General features: G+C 42.7%; 2 protein-coding genes across 6 annotated transcripts; one reads left to right on the top strand and one right to left on the bottom strand.

The window, feature by feature from the left end:
- Positions 1–64: 64 nt before the first annotated feature.
- On the bottom strand, positions 65–9,861 carry mgrn1b (mahogunin, ring finger 1b). Of its 4 annotated transcripts, none has more exons than XM_084488915.1 (17): positions 9,539–9,861; positions 8,735–8,853; positions 8,266–8,354; positions 8,006–8,152; positions 7,552–7,669; positions 7,264–7,330; positions 7,044–7,087; positions 6,892–6,939; positions 6,381–6,449; positions 6,091–6,250; positions 5,729–5,838; positions 5,251–5,471; positions 4,496–4,607; positions 4,352–4,397; positions 3,630–3,776; positions 2,780–2,905; positions 65–1,969 (listed from the first exon to the last, which is right to left on the bottom strand). In XM_084488915.1, exons 1-17 carry the CDS (start codon positions 9,624–9,626, stop codon positions 1,860–1,862), a joined length of 1,821 nt encoding a protein of 606 aa, XP_084345041.1. In that variant the 5' UTR covers positions 9,627–9,861; the 3' UTR covers positions 65–1,859. The 4 variants fall into 4 exon arrangements, with proteins under 4 accessions (XP_084345041.1, XP_084345042.1, XP_084345043.1 ...); XM_084488916.1 differs by having other exon boundaries at positions 5,251–5,468; XM_084488917.1 differs by lacking the exon at positions 2,780–2,905.
- A 1,858-nt stretch (positions 9,862–11,719) lies between these two features.
- On the top strand, positions 11,720–16,920 carry cdip1 (cell death-inducing p53 target 1). 2 transcript variants are annotated; one of them, XM_084470018.1, is made up of 5 exons: positions 11,720–11,876; positions 13,039–13,193; positions 13,440–13,586; positions 13,919–14,180; positions 14,915–16,920. In XM_084470018.1, the coding sequence occupies exons 2-5, from the start codon at positions 13,109–13,111 to the stop codon at positions 15,024–15,026; spliced, it is 606 nt and encodes a 201-aa protein (XP_084326144.1). In that variant the 5' UTR covers positions 11,720–11,876; positions 13,039–13,108; the 3' UTR covers positions 15,027–16,920. The 2 variants fall into 2 exon arrangements, with proteins under 2 accessions (XP_084326144.1, XP_084326145.1); XM_084470019.1 differs by having other exon boundaries at positions 11,742–11,876; positions 13,019–13,193.
- Position 16,921: the final 1 nt, after the last annotated feature.

The raw sequence follows: 16,921 nt of genomic DNA, 5'->3' as shown, positions 1-16,921 counted from the left end.
GACAGATGGATGAATAATTCAACAAACATGACTTTACAAACAGCAAAAAAACACAATCATTGAATTAGTTTTGAATCTGACTTTATTGTTATACACATGCAGCTATACATTTATGAAAAGACAGGTATTGGTTATGCAGAGCCACACACCACGTACTGCTGTTACCCTGGATACCAGGTCAATAGTGGTTGGAAGAGGAAGGCACAGTATCAGGATGGAAATGGCACGTAAGAGGATAGAGGAGCATGTTGTTTCATAAAAGCGGTAAGAGGCTAAAGCGGTTCTGAAAGTTTGCATGCGTGCGTTAGCCCAATGCTAAATAATGGTTGTTTAGATTGCATTGGATGAGTGTGCTTGTCAATCAAACCGCACACACGTTGAGATTAAAATACATAACATTGATACATGGAGACAAAACGGTAACGGGTGCATTGTTAATGTTGCAAAATAACTTTCATATTGCATCGAGATGGGAAAATAGAAAAAACTGGGTGTCCTGATGAAATTGCATGGGAAACAAAAAAAACAACCTGACATGGACAGTTTAAGAAATCATTCCAAAGAACACCACAATGACAAGCAGCCTTACCAACTCAAGGCACACGGATCTTTACATATGCATGGCGACACACACACACACACACACCACACACCACACAACACACACACACACACACACACACACACACACACACACACACACACACACACACACACACACACACACACACGACAAGGTTGAAGTAAGGCTTGAGTCCACCCTGCAGCGACATCACAGACAGACAGAAGCAGATGCTGGCATCACAATGGAGACTCCAACTGTCAGATCTACAAGCCCGCTTATTGTGCCATTAACAGTTAGCATACATATAGAATGGGTATATACGCTAGATGTAGGTTTTTAGCAACCTATTGTTTGAATCTTTGTGTTTAGCTGCGAGAATGACCTTATGAACTTTATAGCTCTTATCGATTTGAACCCTAAGAAGTATGTACACGGTGCTGAGCCTACTTCCCAATACGTCGATACCAGACAGTATATATAATTTTCCTTATCCCTACACAATATGCAAGAATACAGTTTAGTAAATGACTACACAGGATTCTAGTAAAGTTACAGTATGATACAAAGACATACATGAATACATCACATCATTCAAAATAAAAACAAAACAAATCTTAACACGGCATATACACAAGGAATGCATTACAAAAGTTTTCCTATGGGAACGAATTGGTTCTGTATGGATAACTAACAGTATGCTCGCTGAATTCTCAGATCTTTATACTTGTTTTTTTTTTTAAATGGATGAATCGGTCAACATATTTAAAAGGCAAATGCAAAACACCCAAAGTCATTTTTAGGGATTTTTCCATTTCTGGATTTAATGTGAAACAGAGTTAAAATAAGTGTGCTTAACCACCACCATGGAAAGTGGTGACATATCTCACATATATGGATTCCACATGACTAGAAAACAACCAACCTTCAAGAAGGCTGAACATCTGAGAGTCAGTGTGGCCGCTAAAGAGAGAAAGGACCGTTTGATATTGTTACGCCGGAGAGGTACAACGCAGGAATAACTCAAATTCCTTCCATGGTGTCAGTCGAAAGATACCGGGAGGAAAAAGAAGAGAACAAAAAAGATCTTATCCTTTCCTGTGTCATCTCTCAGACATCAGTGTCATTGATAATACAAAAATAACCAAACACAAAGATCCTATAAAAAAAAAGATAACTCGTGTAGTTATTGAGAGGGCGATTAATACGAGTGGTCTGGATAATGGTTAAAAAGCGAGACTGTGCTGTGTGTGTGTGTGATGTACGGAGGGGGGGGGGGGGGGGCCCGTGTCAGGCTTTAGTGGTGCTCGTCCTCCATGTGGAAGCTGTTCCTGGGAGACGAGAGGAGCGGCTGGCTGGAGCAGTTGGTGCTCTGACTCTTCAGGCTCTCCGTGGACTCGGACGAACCTGGGGGGGAGGAAGGAGGGGGAGGAAGGAGGGGGAGGAGTAGGAAGGCGGGAAGTGGGGTACGTGGGTGAGTAACAGTGGTAAAACTGTGTGTGTGTGTGTGTGTGTGTGTGTGTGTGTGTGTGTGTGTGTGTGTGTGTGTGTGTGTGTGTGTGTGTGTGTGTGTGTGTTATAAATATGAATGTAGGTGACCCACTGAACTGAAAAACCGACACAAAAATAAAAGTATAGTGAGAGCGAGAACCCAGTACAACCATGACACACAAAACACATGGTGGAAAAGGGTGAGGACTTTGTTTAGGAAACCAAAGAAAAGATATCTAAAAATAACGGCGGGTGGAGTTTATTTCCCCTCTGAATGAATAAATCATAGTATCCAAAAAAATAATAAACAATAGGACCGGGACAACAGCCAACCAGAAGTAAGCATGAGAGAGAGAGCGAGAGAAAAAAAAGCAGGAGCGAACAGGAAAGGCCTACATACCACAGCTACTCCTCCATACCAATAGAGCAGGCATCAGGACCTATGGCTGCCCGAGGTCAGGGCGAGAGACCCACGGGGGAAAGAGAGCGAGAAGAAGGAGAAGACGGCAAGGAATAGAGGAACACGGTTAGAAAAAGGCACACGGGTTAGATTCAAAAGCCCAGTTAGGGGGAGAAATCTGGTGTAGAAGAGAGATTGGGATCAATTTAAAACTCAAAGCGTTGAGTCGCCGGCCCATGAAGGGAAAAGGGTCTTGAAGCACCATCAGACACTGTCGGAGGGAAACAGTGTGGGGGTCGGCGCAGACGGTTGTTACGGGAACTAACTTGCAGGTGTTAGGTCAAACCATCGGAGGCTGTCTGCTGGAAGCTGACAATAGGATGTGAATTTTGCAGCGAATGTCTGCGCAGTGGAGTACACTGTGACTTTTGCATGCGTTGTTAGAGAGTAACCTGGGCGTAGAGACACGGTACACAAAGGGACATCATCCATACGGGTGTTAACTACACAGGGAAACAGTGGAGGAGACTTTGGGGAAACGATTAAGACATTAAGACAGTTATCCAGTGGAGACCCGATATATTGATACAATATTTCAATCTTTTTTTCAATGTATGGGGAAAAAAACCATCGATCTCGTGACAGATAAAATAATTGTTATTAATAATGAACCGCCCAAGTAAAGTTTATGTGTGGGAAACACTTCATAAACATGGTGGCTGACAAGAACCGCTTGTTAAAAGTAGGGCATCTTTGTAAGCTAGATCGATATTGAATTATTGTATCTGGATTACTTCAGGGGGCATATGACGCCAGTGACATGTGACCAAATATAACTTTAACATGAATAAAACAAAGGATTACTCTAGGTTTGAACATTGTTGGAAACAATTTGATGTTAATGTTAACATAGGTCTAGTCGTTTTATAGATCATTTAACGCGGGAATGTTACTTATTATACCATAAGGTACAATAGAAATTGTAAGACAGCAGGCTATTTAAATCATTCTGCATCTAGCCAGCAGAGGGCACTGCTACCAACTAGGTTTTTCCATTTCTACAATCTTCATCTCTCCCCTTTGGAGTTCCTATCTTGTAATAACGGTGAATCTGAGCTTGACTTGCCAGCCTGTCTCTCCTCCCTGTCTAACGACCTTCTGCAGAGCTGCTGTTACCTGGCAGGGAGAGGTCTCCGGGCGGGTCGCTCTCCGTCTTGGTCAGGCTACTGTGTTCGCTGCTGCAGTCCTGGAGGATCTCCTCTCTGGAGTGAGGCCGCTCCTCCTCCTCCTCCTCCTCCTCTTCCTCTTCCTCTTCCTCCTCCTCTGCAGTCCCCAGCAGTGAACGGAGAGGGTAGGGGAGGGGTCACCATTAGTGTCAGTTTGAAATATACAGTAGGAGGAGACGTGGGACAGCTGCCCAGGGAATCATTTAGACTGCTTGAGCGCATGGAGGGGCAGGCTGGGCAGTACGGCGCTTCTGGGTTGGATTATTGATAATCTTATGGAACAGATTCCAAAATGCTTAGAACATCTAAATAACTGATCGATACTAAGGCCTATAAAGTAATTCAAATTGTCACAGAAAATGAGGCCTTCAATATAAACATGAAGGGTCATGAAGTCTTTAATATAGACTTTACCCTTCATGCTTATATTGAATGGCTCATTTTCTGTGCCAATCTAACAATGCATCAGCTCCTCATTTCATCAATTCAAGACTAAAAATACGACAAATCCATAACCGTATTTCACACCGTAGCCAAACACCACTCAAACGATAAAAGAATATTCAAGGATACGAGACACGGGCCTACGGCGGGGGGGGGGGGAAGTACACTCATCTAACAGGGGAATCGATTCTCCCGGGGCAAACCCAATCCACCAACCCCCCGACTCACCGTCGTCCGGGGACAGTGACTCTGCCACATCCTCCACGCCGGTGGCCTGGAAACAGAATGACATAAAGATGAGCGCCGTTCCGACGGGGTGAAAGCAAAGCCGGTCAAAGAAGAAGAAGAAGAAGAAGAAGGGTCACGACTCACCTCGGTGGGAGCGGGACTGCTGGACAGCAGCGGGTTGGGCTGGGCATCGGACATCTCCGACAGCTTCTCCTCGTCCTCCTCCTGGATGGGAGAGGAAGGGGACCTCAAGGTGCTGGCGAGGGGGAGAGGGAAACGGTTAGGTTACATGGCGGGAGACGATGGTTTCTGTGGAGGGTTCTTATTAAAGTGATCTTTCCCACTCAAGGACGGACTGCATTCTTTCTACTCTGTCCTGTAATCCACTCATGTGTGGAAAATAAATTAATATCTTTATGAATCGTACATCATACATTATACAGCTTTAAAGCAGTATGTATAATTTATCCATTGTCATAAATTAATTCAGTTAAACACTTTTATAGCATTTGTTTATGCTCTCATAGCCAAGACGTGAACAGAACTCAATAATTGTTGTGTGTTACCCAAGAGCTTATCCTTATACTTATTATAAGGGAGATAATCCAACTTAAATTTTTTTTATTCAGGATAGTGCCGTGGCTAGGGTGTGGTGTGGGTGTTTGGCTCCCAGCTGCAAGGACTAATTGGATCCCCAATGTCATCCATCTGTATGCACTAAAAGCCTCTGAGTCCCAATAACAGTAAAGTAGTCTAGCCAACGCCGTCTCAGACCCAGAGCCAAGAGCAGCTGAAGGAAGCACAGGGTCCCCGCTGTGACCCGGTGCGTGCGTGGGGTGGGGGGGGATTACATGTCTAGACACGTGACGACTGCGGCGGCGCTGATGTGGATTATGTACCTGTCTGGGGACTTGCTGACTTTGCTCTTCTGCAGACTGCCGCTGTCGCTGAGATGCTCCGGGGAGCTGAGGGCCCGGTTGTCCCCGCCGCCGCCGCCGGAGAAGTTGATGTCGTCGTAGAGCGGGGCGGACGGGATGGCGGGCGAGATCGACCGCAGGCCGTTGAGCGCCTCCAGCAGGGAGATGGGCTCGAAGCCCGGGGGCACCGAGTCAGAGCTCTGCTAACACACACACACGCGCACACGCACACACACACACACACACACACACACACAGACGCACTCATTTAATGGCGGTATTAAGATAAATATTTGGAGTCTAACCTGACTGTTTTAAATCTTTAAACCAATGTTTTCATATTTAAATTTATTTGTATTCCTCTGACATCCGATCTCGATGACGACTGAACAGGCGTGTGGTGTGAATGTGGGGGTTGTGTGAGAGTCGTCCGGCGCGGACCGGTCTCGGTTCCACATACGGAGTGCTCGTCGTGGTCCATGGTCTGGGCCAGCACGGGGCTGAAGGAGACGGGGGACAGCGCTCCGGGCTTCTTCCGCACTGCTCGGATCTGCAGCAAGGCTCGGAACGCTGGGAAAACCCACACAACGGAAACACGGCTTCAGTACACTCTGGTTAAAAGCTACAACGCCCATAATGCTTTTGTGTCAAGTGACACCGGAAATTCTCCCTGTTAGTTAGAATTGGATGAATGACAGGGCGACAGTTCCCGGAGCCACTGAACATAATTATCTGCAATTAGAAACCAACACAAAGGGGACGGCGTTTCGGTAAACAAGCTTTCACAGTGAGTGACCGCCTCTCGCTGTTCGCCACACTCACGCAGCCGGCAGATTGGACAGTTGTTGGCCTGGTAACGGAGCGTGTCGGCGCAAGAGTTGCACAGGCACAGGTGCCTGCAGGGCAAGATGAGTGTGTCGCGCAGATCCGACAGACACACCACGCACTCGTTGCTGTTGTCACTGTTCTCGTCGTCTGACGGCTGGGGGGGGGGGTGGGGGGGGGGGAGAAATGAAGGAGACAGTGATGCGCCGACAACCCAAGGACCAACCGAACACACGACTGAAGCATTACTTTAGATCACTGGAGGATATATGGAATAGACGGCACACCTTGGTTTCCTGGTTGTTCTTGTTCTCAATGCCGTAGATCTCCTGGAGCAGGTAGCTCACGCGGTCGACCTGTCATGTGCGTGTGTCATTAATCGGTATGTGGTTGTAGGCAGTTAGTATGACAATGAATGCAATCGTAAGTATACATGTGTGCTCGGATGCAGCTTCGACCTGCCGTGGTTAAAAATAACATCACAGTATATTTCATGTTCAAACACCAGCATCGGTACTAAAGTACTTTCAGCTGACGAGAACTCACTTCCAAGCATAGATTTGTGCAAAGGAGTGCTTCTTAATTAGCACTTAGCTCCCGTGAGTGTTGACACACATTTATAATAATGGTAGGGATTTTCAAAAGCGACAAGCAGGATCTGCCGCATTCGATTTCTGGCCTAATTTAGGCTTTGTTTCATTTCTATTCACTTGTCTGACATATATTTGTAAAAATTAATGACATGATTAGACTAAATGCAATGATAGCTAATTAACCAAACTGAGTAAACAAACTCACAATTTGCTTCTGCTTCAGGGGCTTGACAGAGAAGCTGCCATCGACATGCTGAAAGATTAAATGGATTTGAGGTCAGGAAACATTGAAATGTCGTTCAATTGATATTAACAAGGAATACAATTTCTCTGAATTAATAAATAGTGTACACTTACTCTTTCAAACGCAGCCAGGAGTACATGGGCATGGCCCAAGCAATCTTGAAAGAAGAACATAGGAATAGATTCATATTTACATAAAACAAAAGAAACCTCAATATTATCCCGAATGATAGTTCCGTAACATTTGTATACTAATACTTCTATCTATTTGTCTATATTTAATGGAGATATTTGATCTCCATTATGTATTACTTGTACTATTCTCACAGCTTACCATCCCCTTCATCAACCACTGCCTGGATGACCATTGGAAACACACCCCGGTCAAGGTCAAAGTTGAGCTGTGGAAAAACCACCACAAACATTTCAGTATTAAATAGGGTATAACATTGTTGAGAAAAAAATACAAATGTTGCTTTAGGGTGCATCTTTTGCTACGTGAAAAGAGAAAGCAGTTGGACAGGAACTATGTGTGCAAATAATGTAGTAATGATATCGATGTGTATTTGCGGATGTAGTGCATCTATGGCAACTAGGTGGGCTACAGTAGGCAAACAATTACATCTTCTTCTTTCCAATCGCTGAAGTCTATTTTGAAGGATGGCATGGAGAACTGCTGGCTCACGCCCCGTTTGTAGTGTACAGTTTCAGACACCAGTAGTGGACTCTTTGGGTTGTACCTAGAGGTGAAATCCAACACATGAATAAGATTACCTCATAATATAACCCAATAGATAGCATGGTTTTTACATCACCTATCATTCTCAGTTTTTGCTTCTTCACAAAGAAAACGATCTCTGCAAGAACTTTTTCAAGTTTCTAGAAAATATCTAAATGTTCACATTATATACCTAGAGGTGTTTTTGCTTCTTCACAAAGAAAACAATCTCTGCAAGAACTTTTTCAAGTTTCTAGAAAATGTCTAAATGTTCACATTATATACCACGCAAAGAATAGGAAAATAAAACTTTTTGTAGGCAAATAAAAGTGTTTTTTTTTTTTAGCGAAACTCTTACACAGCCATCCCGTTGGAGAACTCCTCAAAGGCCTGGCAGTACAGTGTGATGGCGACACGCGCGTCAGCGTCAAAGGTGAACTCCACGCCATACAGCACCTTGGGCTTTGCCTCCTCCTCCGTGGGCGAATCCGCGTCATCTTTGTACCTGTAAGCAATGTCCGAGATTATGGATATCTTAGCAAATGACGGTAAGACGAGGCATTGAATAATATGGGTTGATGTTTGTTGCAATAAAAAAAAAGGTAGTTTTATCCCTACCTGACTAAACGCAGAGAATCCTTCCTGATGTTGACCAGACTCCGTAGAGTTTTCACCGGCTCATGGGGAGCTGGGGTAACGTATGGAAACTGAGGAGAAAGAAAAACAATGCATTCATTCATATGTACACACATATATACACAGGGGGCAAATGGAGAGCATAACAGAAGCATGTGTCAGGATATCAGTAGCCCTACCCAAAACAAGCACAACACTCATGGAGTCTACATCTTTAAAATAAATAAATAAATAAATGAATAAAACTACATCTTCATCAAAACTCCTAAATCCTGGCAGGAAATACTAGTTCGACAGGACCACTTGCATAACCAGATTGGTAGACTGTTGCTTTGGTAGTGGTGAACAGCTGAAGTTCCCCTTTCCTCAAGGAGTATAGAAATGACTCATAGAATGGGGAGAACCACAGGCTGATTTTAAAGTGACTCCCAATTTCAAAACGACGTCTCACCTGCACAGGCCTGTTTCCAAGGAAATTGAGGTCCATGTTCTCTCCAAAAAGGTAGCCTTCTGGATGTGGTGTGTCGAATTTCTCCCCTCCCATGAAGAAATGGCTGGCGAAATAATTCCCTGGAGGCAATAGTAAAACAAATACAATTTAAATGTTCAATGCATATCATGCAGCAAATAAACCAAATGTCTATATAAATATGACCACAGAATGTGATCAAAGCAAAATTTGAATTGATATATAAAAGACCCAAAATGTGAGAGGAGCTTTTTTTTTAAATTGATGCTGAACAAGAAATACAGATACAGCTTAGTTATCTCTTACTGAGAACGTCGTTCACTATGACAATCATAAGCCTGTAATAAACATACATCTTTGTTGAAAGTCGTTGTTATTAATTGAAGGACTTGTAATCCGCATAAAGCAGTGACATTGGGCATATCTCCGCATTTAAGGATTCGTGCAGTCAGAATTTCACCCGTATATCATATGTTCTTACATTTGATAACACAGCACCTTTGTCACACAATGTGCGATGCTTTCGTGGTGTCTCCATGGAAGATAATGAAAACCCCATGGGATTACTTCATAAACAATAACAAACAACCTAACCGAATGGATACCCAGGACACGAACGCAAATAAACAACTTGCATGAACTGACGCTCTCCCCTTGTGCTGTTATTTTGGAGTCCATGGGCTCATTTCCGTCAGAGATCACAAACAAAAATGTCAGCCTTAACGCAACATGACAGCTATGCCAGGTCAGCTTCGTTTTAAGCAACACGGTCGGTTCATTACCTACCAGATTTAGGTGGAAATCGGTATGCCGAATTGGCCTGGATATCTATATCCTCAACTCCGGCGATTCTCCGGCTCAGGATGGACCCCATCTTCTTCGCTAACTACAATTAGCTAGCTTCGCAGCTAACGCCAGGAACGCTTTAGCTCAGTGATCACCGTTAAGTTTGCCCCCCCCCCCTGGTTAACAATGTCGCTGCCTGGTACGCACGGATGCCCCGTTAGCAGAGAACCCTGTACAAACAAAGTTAATGATAATCAAACATTTTAAGCGATCACTTTGACATCAGATGACGCTCGGGAGCTCGCAGGACACGCAAGCTTTTTGCTGTTGTTATGCCAAGGCTGAGCTAACCTAACAAGAAGTGGATCTGATTGGCTGTCCCGACGCAGACAGATTCCACATTCAGGGCGTGCGATGTTTTTCGGCACACTGCCCTTCTGTGGAGTGGATACTTTTTATGGGGGTTATATGGCCAATATTCTCATAACATACCTTCTTGAAGCTTTTAATATATGTGGTGCAATACCTTTAAAAGGTATTACACGACATAAGCCAATATTCTCATAACATACCTAATTAAAGGTAGGCCTATTGCACTACAATAAGCCAATATTCTCATAATATACCTTCTTAAATGTATTGCACGACATAAGCCTATATTATCATTAGGGGTGGCAATCTCTTGGCACCTCACGATTCGATTCCGATTCCGAGGTCAACGATTTGATTATAAAACGATTATCAATGCAACTCGATGCATATCGATTCAACAATTTTTTTATGTACATTTCCATGCAGGATTTTCAAAAATACATCTGACTTTGCTACTTACAAGACTTTTGCTGTTTTCTGAAGCGCTCTGCAGCAGGCGAACACAATTCAATTAAATCTTTTTTTTTTAAATTAAATTTGTTTCAGATTATTATTTTTTCTGCATCGCGACAGAATCGTTCTAGAGAGAATCGCGATGCATCGAAGAATCGATTATTTTTCCCACCCCTAATTATCATAACATACCTAATTAAAGGTATTGCACTACAATAAGCCTATATTATCATAACATACCTAATTAAAGGTATTGCACTAGAATAAGCCTATATTATCATAACATACCTAATTGAAGATATTGCACTACAATAAGTATATTATAACAAACTATTTTGGCAGTGTACACACACAAAGTGTGTGGTTAATAAATACAGTCCAGAAAGGACACACACACACAAAATTTTGTTTGTGACATGAAACATTTAATGGACATCTTATGATTGGCTTTGCATATCAATATAGATTTGGCTACCCGTTCCATGGCTGTATATAGCACTATCAGCCCCAGGTGGTATTTTTGCATACAGTTTGATATACAGAATGATATGCAGTGCTTGTTCATTATTTTAAGATTGGGAATCTGTATGTACATATATTTTATTGTATTATTATTTATTAATTACAGATTCAATTATATATAATACATTAAACATGCACATTTTCGAAATATACAGATATTCGATTATCTTGTCCATATGTAAAAAAATATTTTGTTAAAGGATATTCGGAGCATGTAAAACCACCATGTGGAGCCGATCATTAAGGATGTGCATTTTACAGTTAGTTGATGTTATAAACTATATATAGTAAAGTAGATGTTATAAACTATATATAGTACAGTACAGCGTTCTTAATGAGATTTTCTCTTTGTGGGCGGAGGTAAAGGTGGTAGGGTTAGGCTTTTCTTTTTTTATTATCCAAACGAACCCATAACAGATTTGTGCTGATAGTCAACGGGGGAATAATAGTAACATTTTAGGACACGGCGGTGCGCTCTGCTGGGTTATGGTGTGTTCCAGATGCCTCGGACACCAGCCTTCCGAGTTGCATAAATTGGTGACCAGAATAAAGTAGCAATGTAATCAAGTGTTTAAGAGCATTTAAAATCGACATTAAAATGACCATGGTGGTACAAATACAAAGAAAATAAATATATTTGTGGGCGCAGCCATATTTGCTCACTTGTTTGCCTCACTGAACTCGGTCTACTCTCAGAATTCCGAGTGGGGCCCGACAAAAAGGGGGCGTGCCTCCATGAAACGCCGCAAGAAAGCTGGGAGATTTCCCCACTTGCATCTCGGAAGGCTGGTGTCCGAGGCATCAGGAACGCACCATAATAAATCCGCTGAGTAGATCAGGATGACGTCAGGTGTAAAGCTCCTCTCTCCACGGATGTTTACTCCAGAAAGATCGAGCTGCTAGCTAAGCGCCAGGCTACAGCAGCCCACCAACTTTCGGGTCGACCGCGGGGTTTTTGGCTACCCTTTGAAGGAGGTGAATCTTCAAATCTGTAAGTTGTCATTCTGATTAAAATATACCATGACCATGTGCGGTTGATCCCAGTGAGATATTCTCATGTCTGTAGACAAACGTAGTCGGCTAGGTGGGGTATACTGTCATGCCTGACGACCCGTCTCCACAAGCTAGCACGACGTTAGTTTCCATTGAAAAGAAAACGCTATTATAAATACCAATGACTTAAACTTCAAGCGTTATTTCTTTGGTTGGATGACACATGATGTTCGCCTTTACTGGTGGGATGGCTCACTAAAGGACACCGATTTAGACTCAACACTCACAATCACATATAACGTGAGGACAAGCAGCTGTTAGCGTTATCTATCAATCTATCCATCCATCTATCCATCTATCTATTTCTCTATCCCTCCTTATATCCATATATCCATCCCTCTATTTATCTATCCATCTCTCTATCCAGCTCTCTATCCCTCTAGCTAACCTTATATCCATCAATCCATCAATCCATCCATCAATCTCTGTCTCAATTCAATTCAAAAAAGCTTTATTGTCATGAGAAATATACATTTACATTGCCAAAGCAGGTGAACAATAAAATAAAAAAGTCTCTCTATCCATTTGTCTATCTTATCTAGCTCTCTTAAACGTTTGCTACTGTGTAACTGCGGCCGACCACAGAAACAGATTAACCAGTTAAGACTCTACAGATAGACACAGTTGCGTAACGCATTCGCGTGTATTTGCAGCAGGTACTAGTGCTGAACTGTGGCAGTGGGCTAACGAGGGTCAACGATATCATAACCTGCTGGTTAATGTTCATATCAATACACAAACGCAACTCGTAATAGTCTAAAGTGCGACCTAAAACGTAAATTGCTTATAGTTTCTATATTCGTTGTCTAGTCTTCTGCGTTCCTTTTTGTAGTGTTACCTATGACATTTGCGTCATCATCATCATCATCATCATCATCATCATCATCATCATCATCATATATTGGGCTGTTTCTGTTGTGCAATTGTGGGAAATTATTTAACTTGGACTGAAATTACCTTGGTTGGGTTGTACTCTGTAGTAACCTCCTCAACATTTATATGAAGGAACAAGGAAGCAATACTAGTGGGTGTGTTTGTTATGTGTTCTGGTTTTGTTTTTATGAGACATGCTTTTCACAGTCAATCCTCGTTTGGCCCAGGGTGAGTGTGTCCCAGGACAGTTGTGCGTTGGCTTTCATCTCCAGGCCTAGCTCCATTCAGCGATCCAACATGTCCAGTGACCCCCCTCCTCCCTACCCCGGAGGCCCAAGCGCCCCACTCATTGAAGAGAAGAATGGGATACCTGTTGTTACTGGTAATTTGGTTATTTTACAATCTACCATGGGTGGAATTATAATTTAAAAGAGTGCTAATGGACTTTGACCCATGGGAATGCAAAATGGTTTTGGTTACATAATCTAATAAAAATATGTTTGTTTCTTGTACTATGATGTCTATAATAATCTAGTTTCACTTCGTCGTTGGATTGAATTGTCCCTTTTCCCGCATGCCTACATGTTCATCACTACCTCCTTGTATGCGTCTTCCCTCTCTGGAGCAGCACCCATGGCGGCGGCTCCACAGCAGGGAGCGAACTTGCCCCCGGACTACGGGCCTCCCCCCTACGAGGCCTCGCAGCCTGGCTACATGCACCCTCTGGGCCCCGGTGAAGGCCCCATGCCCATGCCCATGCCCATGCCCCCGCCAGGTACCCCCTGCCCTCTCTGCCTGTTAGTGTTTGATCATACCCAATCACATCGGTGTGTCTGATATAGGCAGGCCAAAAGCGTTGCTGTTTTACCGACCGGATACGGCATACGTCACCCCTTGTATTCTTCTGATTGGACGTAGTGTCATCAAATTCTGTGCAGTGCTATTTTCAAATGCATGCTTGGTTCCACCCCTCGAGTGGGGCCGTTTTTATTACTCGTTGCCGGCCCCTACAGCTTTCTAGATGTGGGTCTGGATTTCCAGGCTAATTTGATCATGCATCGCGTGAGTACATGATATGAAGTGGGCTGTTTTGTTCTTCCTATGCAGGAGTCTTCTACCCACCCGGTCACTTTCCTCAGCCCATGCCAGGCCAGTTTGGCCCGGGTCCCAGTCACATGGCCGGTCACACGGCCACCATTCTGTCGCCCCCCGGTGCGGCCACGACCGTCACCGTCCTGCAGGGGGAGATGTTCCAGACGTCCCCGGTGCAGACAGTGTGTCCACACTGCCAGCAGGCCATCATCACCCGCATCACCCACGATGTCGGCCTCATGAACACACTCTTCTGCCTGTTCTGCTTCTTCGTGGGGTAAGTCATCCGATCCTCTGGTTTCAAGGAATGATGGGGAAATTATGCAAGCAATGCGTGTTGAAGGATCCAGGCTTATTGTGCGTAAAAAAAAAAAAAGATGAGTCGCAGGACAAGAGATGCAAGGGCCCATCCGCACGAGATACAAATATAAGATGAAAAGACTTTGGTTCTATGAACCGAGTTCCACAAAACCACCGGCCAAACCCATCTACGCCAAAATAGAAGTGCTTCGCTGGAAGCAAAGGAGATCAGTTGTGATAGTGTCAATGCTAAATATAACTGTGTTCTGTCTGTATATATTATAATAAGTATACCAATTATATTAAATGTCTCATAAGCAATTATGCCCCTCAAATTGTACAATATTTAGGCTAACACTAAATAAATAAAAAGTGTGTTATTGATAGATAGATAGATATAAACTGTTTTTTTGTGTCTGAGAGTGGCTAGAATTTTCAACTGCTTGATTCCTTATTTGTTCGTTCCTATAATTAGATAATTAAAACCGTGTCATTGGTGGCATTATTATTGTATCCTACCTTAACTCCTAAGGTAGCCTCACTAAACACTGTAGAGCTTTCCTTTTGTCCTTTCCCGAGTTCTGATACAGAATGGTTACTTGACAAATGAAGAATATATAAGCACACCACACCAAAAATGATTTACTTTGTGTTCAAGCCACTTCAGCAAGTTGTGTTCTTCTGTCAATGATAAATGTTTCCTACCCCTAGGTGTGATCTTGGCTGCTGCCTGATTCCCTGTCTGATCGATGATCTCAAGGACGTGACACACACATGTCCTTACTGCAAGGGCTACATATACACATACAAGCGTGTCTGCTAACCACCAACAGCTGCATGCTGCAGACATACGAATATGCACCGAAAAAACGCACGGCTCCTATTGGGCGGTACGGGCTTCTTTCTCCGGCCTAATGCTGTGTCCGGTACTTCCTTTAACCCCCCCTAACTGTAGTTTGGTTATTAGTTGGCCTTGTCTTTATTGTGTGATGTGTATATATGTAAATATACACACACACACACACACACACACACACACACACACACACACACACACACACACACACACACACACACACACACACACACACACACACACACACACACACACACACACACACACACACACCTCATCACTAGACCTTCCATGTATAGACATGACGTTTCCACTGTACACATCTTAAACTGGGTAACCAAACCTATGAGGCATAACATCCACCAGGAAAAAGAAAAAAGTTACAGAAGTGTGTTGTACAGAATTGTCCATGGTTAGGAGAAGACTCGCAATATGCATTTATGAAGAAATATGTAAGGATAGAAGCCTCAGCTGGAGGGAAGCTGTGAAAATTGTCACTTTATTTAGTTCAAATTATCTGTGAATCTCGCCTGTGAAGAGGCAAGTTTTTATTGAATTCACCTACGCATGGTCAGTAATGCGTTTATTTATTTTAGACATGTTTATCATTTGAACATGTCATTTTGAAGAGTTGATGTCTGTATATTTTTGTTCTAATTCACCTAGTCTTTCCTGTGCAATAAAACATGTATAGTTTTTTGAATGTCAGTGAACTAAAACGAAAACATTTATATCCGTCTTGGTAATACGATTTACGCGGTGGTTGATTTCATGGCATGGATATGTGACTTGCATTGCTTTTCAATATTGAATGTCGGTTGAGATAACTCTTCAGATAACGCTGTTTACACTTATAACCCCCTTCATTTTCAAATTGGTGTTATTTCTAATGTCATTTTATAAAGTGTTAAGGCTCTCAGTGAAAATCTACATGTCGCACATTTTTAAAATGTTTGCCAACACATACCTTTTTTTAATTGACAAAAATCTTCTCGGTTGATGAAGGAAATCAGTGATGTGCTATGCCTTTTATAGACGGCTTTGAATGCAGTAGTAACAAAAAAATAACATCTGATATTAACTAGCGTTTGGCTGAGAGTTGTTTCCATTGTTCAGAAGTGGATGAAAAATAACCATGTACAGCTAACAGACATTTCGTCCGATCATACGGTTTCATTACATTGTAGTATATGAGACACTACATGCCATTACCGTTTTAGTGTGTGCTCAGCCCAAGTCTGCCTGCGGAGCAGTCTGTCACGCTAACACTGTTCAGGATATGCACCTATCCAATGTTCAATCGTTCTCATTAGGATGTTGCTTCAGAGCATTAACAGCTTAACATAGATAAGTCTACAACAATTAAATGGGAAATTATATAAAACTGTCCCTGATTATGGGGAGATGGGGACCGTAGTACTATTCTGGGTCTGTAAGCATACAGGAGTTACATGAATCAATTGCATTGTTGCACGTTTTAACTGCCATACTAACACATTAACGACGTGTAGGCTTTGATAAAGTAATGTGGCAACAGTATCTCTGAGCTAATTAGCGTACTACTTAAAAAAATACTAATCAGCCATAGAATGTCCATTTCTAATCGATGAGAACATGGCTGCCCAATTTAAATGAATACTGGTAATCCCTAGTTTAGTATGCTTTTCAATAACATGGAATTTCAGGCGAGCGGCGATAGAACAGCATATTTTCATCCGAGGGATTGCACTGTACTTTAAATAAAAAGCACTGTTTGTCTTGTATTTTGTGGATAACTGCATTAATCTCTGTGTGGTGGATAATTGAAATCAAGCTGTTTGACTGCTACAGGTACTATTTTATCAATAAAAATCTGAACATTA

The sequence above is a fragment of the Micromesistius poutassou genome, assembly GCF_964030765.1.
Source record: "Micromesistius poutassou genome assembly, chromosome: 1".
In the NCBI taxonomy this organism is placed as follows: domain Eukaryota; kingdom Metazoa; phylum Chordata; class Actinopteri; order Gadiformes; family Gadidae; genus Micromesistius; species Micromesistius poutassou.
Note: the sequence above shows the minus strand (reverse complement) of the source record. Positions and strands in the feature narration are given on the sequence as shown.

Excerpts from the sequence above, each read along its gene's own strand:
- mgrn1b (XM_084488915.1), bottom strand. The coding sequence starts at position 9,626 with ATGGGGTCCATCCTGAGCCGGAGAATCGCCGGAGTTGAGGATATAGAT. Across the intron at positions 7,331-7,551 it reads GCGATTGGAAAGAAGAAGAT|CTCAACTTTGACCTTGACCG; the intron begins GTAATTGTTTGC and ends GTTTTTCCACAG. Across the intron at positions 6,450-6,891 it reads CCCTGAAGCAGAAGCAAATT|GTCGACCGCGTGAGCTACCT; the intron begins GTGAGTTTGTTT and ends CGCACATGACAG.
- cdip1 (XM_084470018.1), top strand. The coding sequence starts at position 13,109 with ATGTCCAGTGACCCCCCTCCTCCCTACCCCGGAGGCCCAAGCGCCCCA. Across the intron at positions 13,194-13,439 it reads TGGGATACCTGTTGTTACTG|CACCCATGGCGGCGGCTCCA; the intron begins GTAATTTGGTTA and ends TCTCTGGAGCAG. Across the intron at positions 14,181-14,914 it reads CTGTTCTGCTTCTTCGTGGG|GTGTGATCTTGGCTGCTGCC; the intron begins GTAAGTCATCCG and ends TCCTACCCCTAG.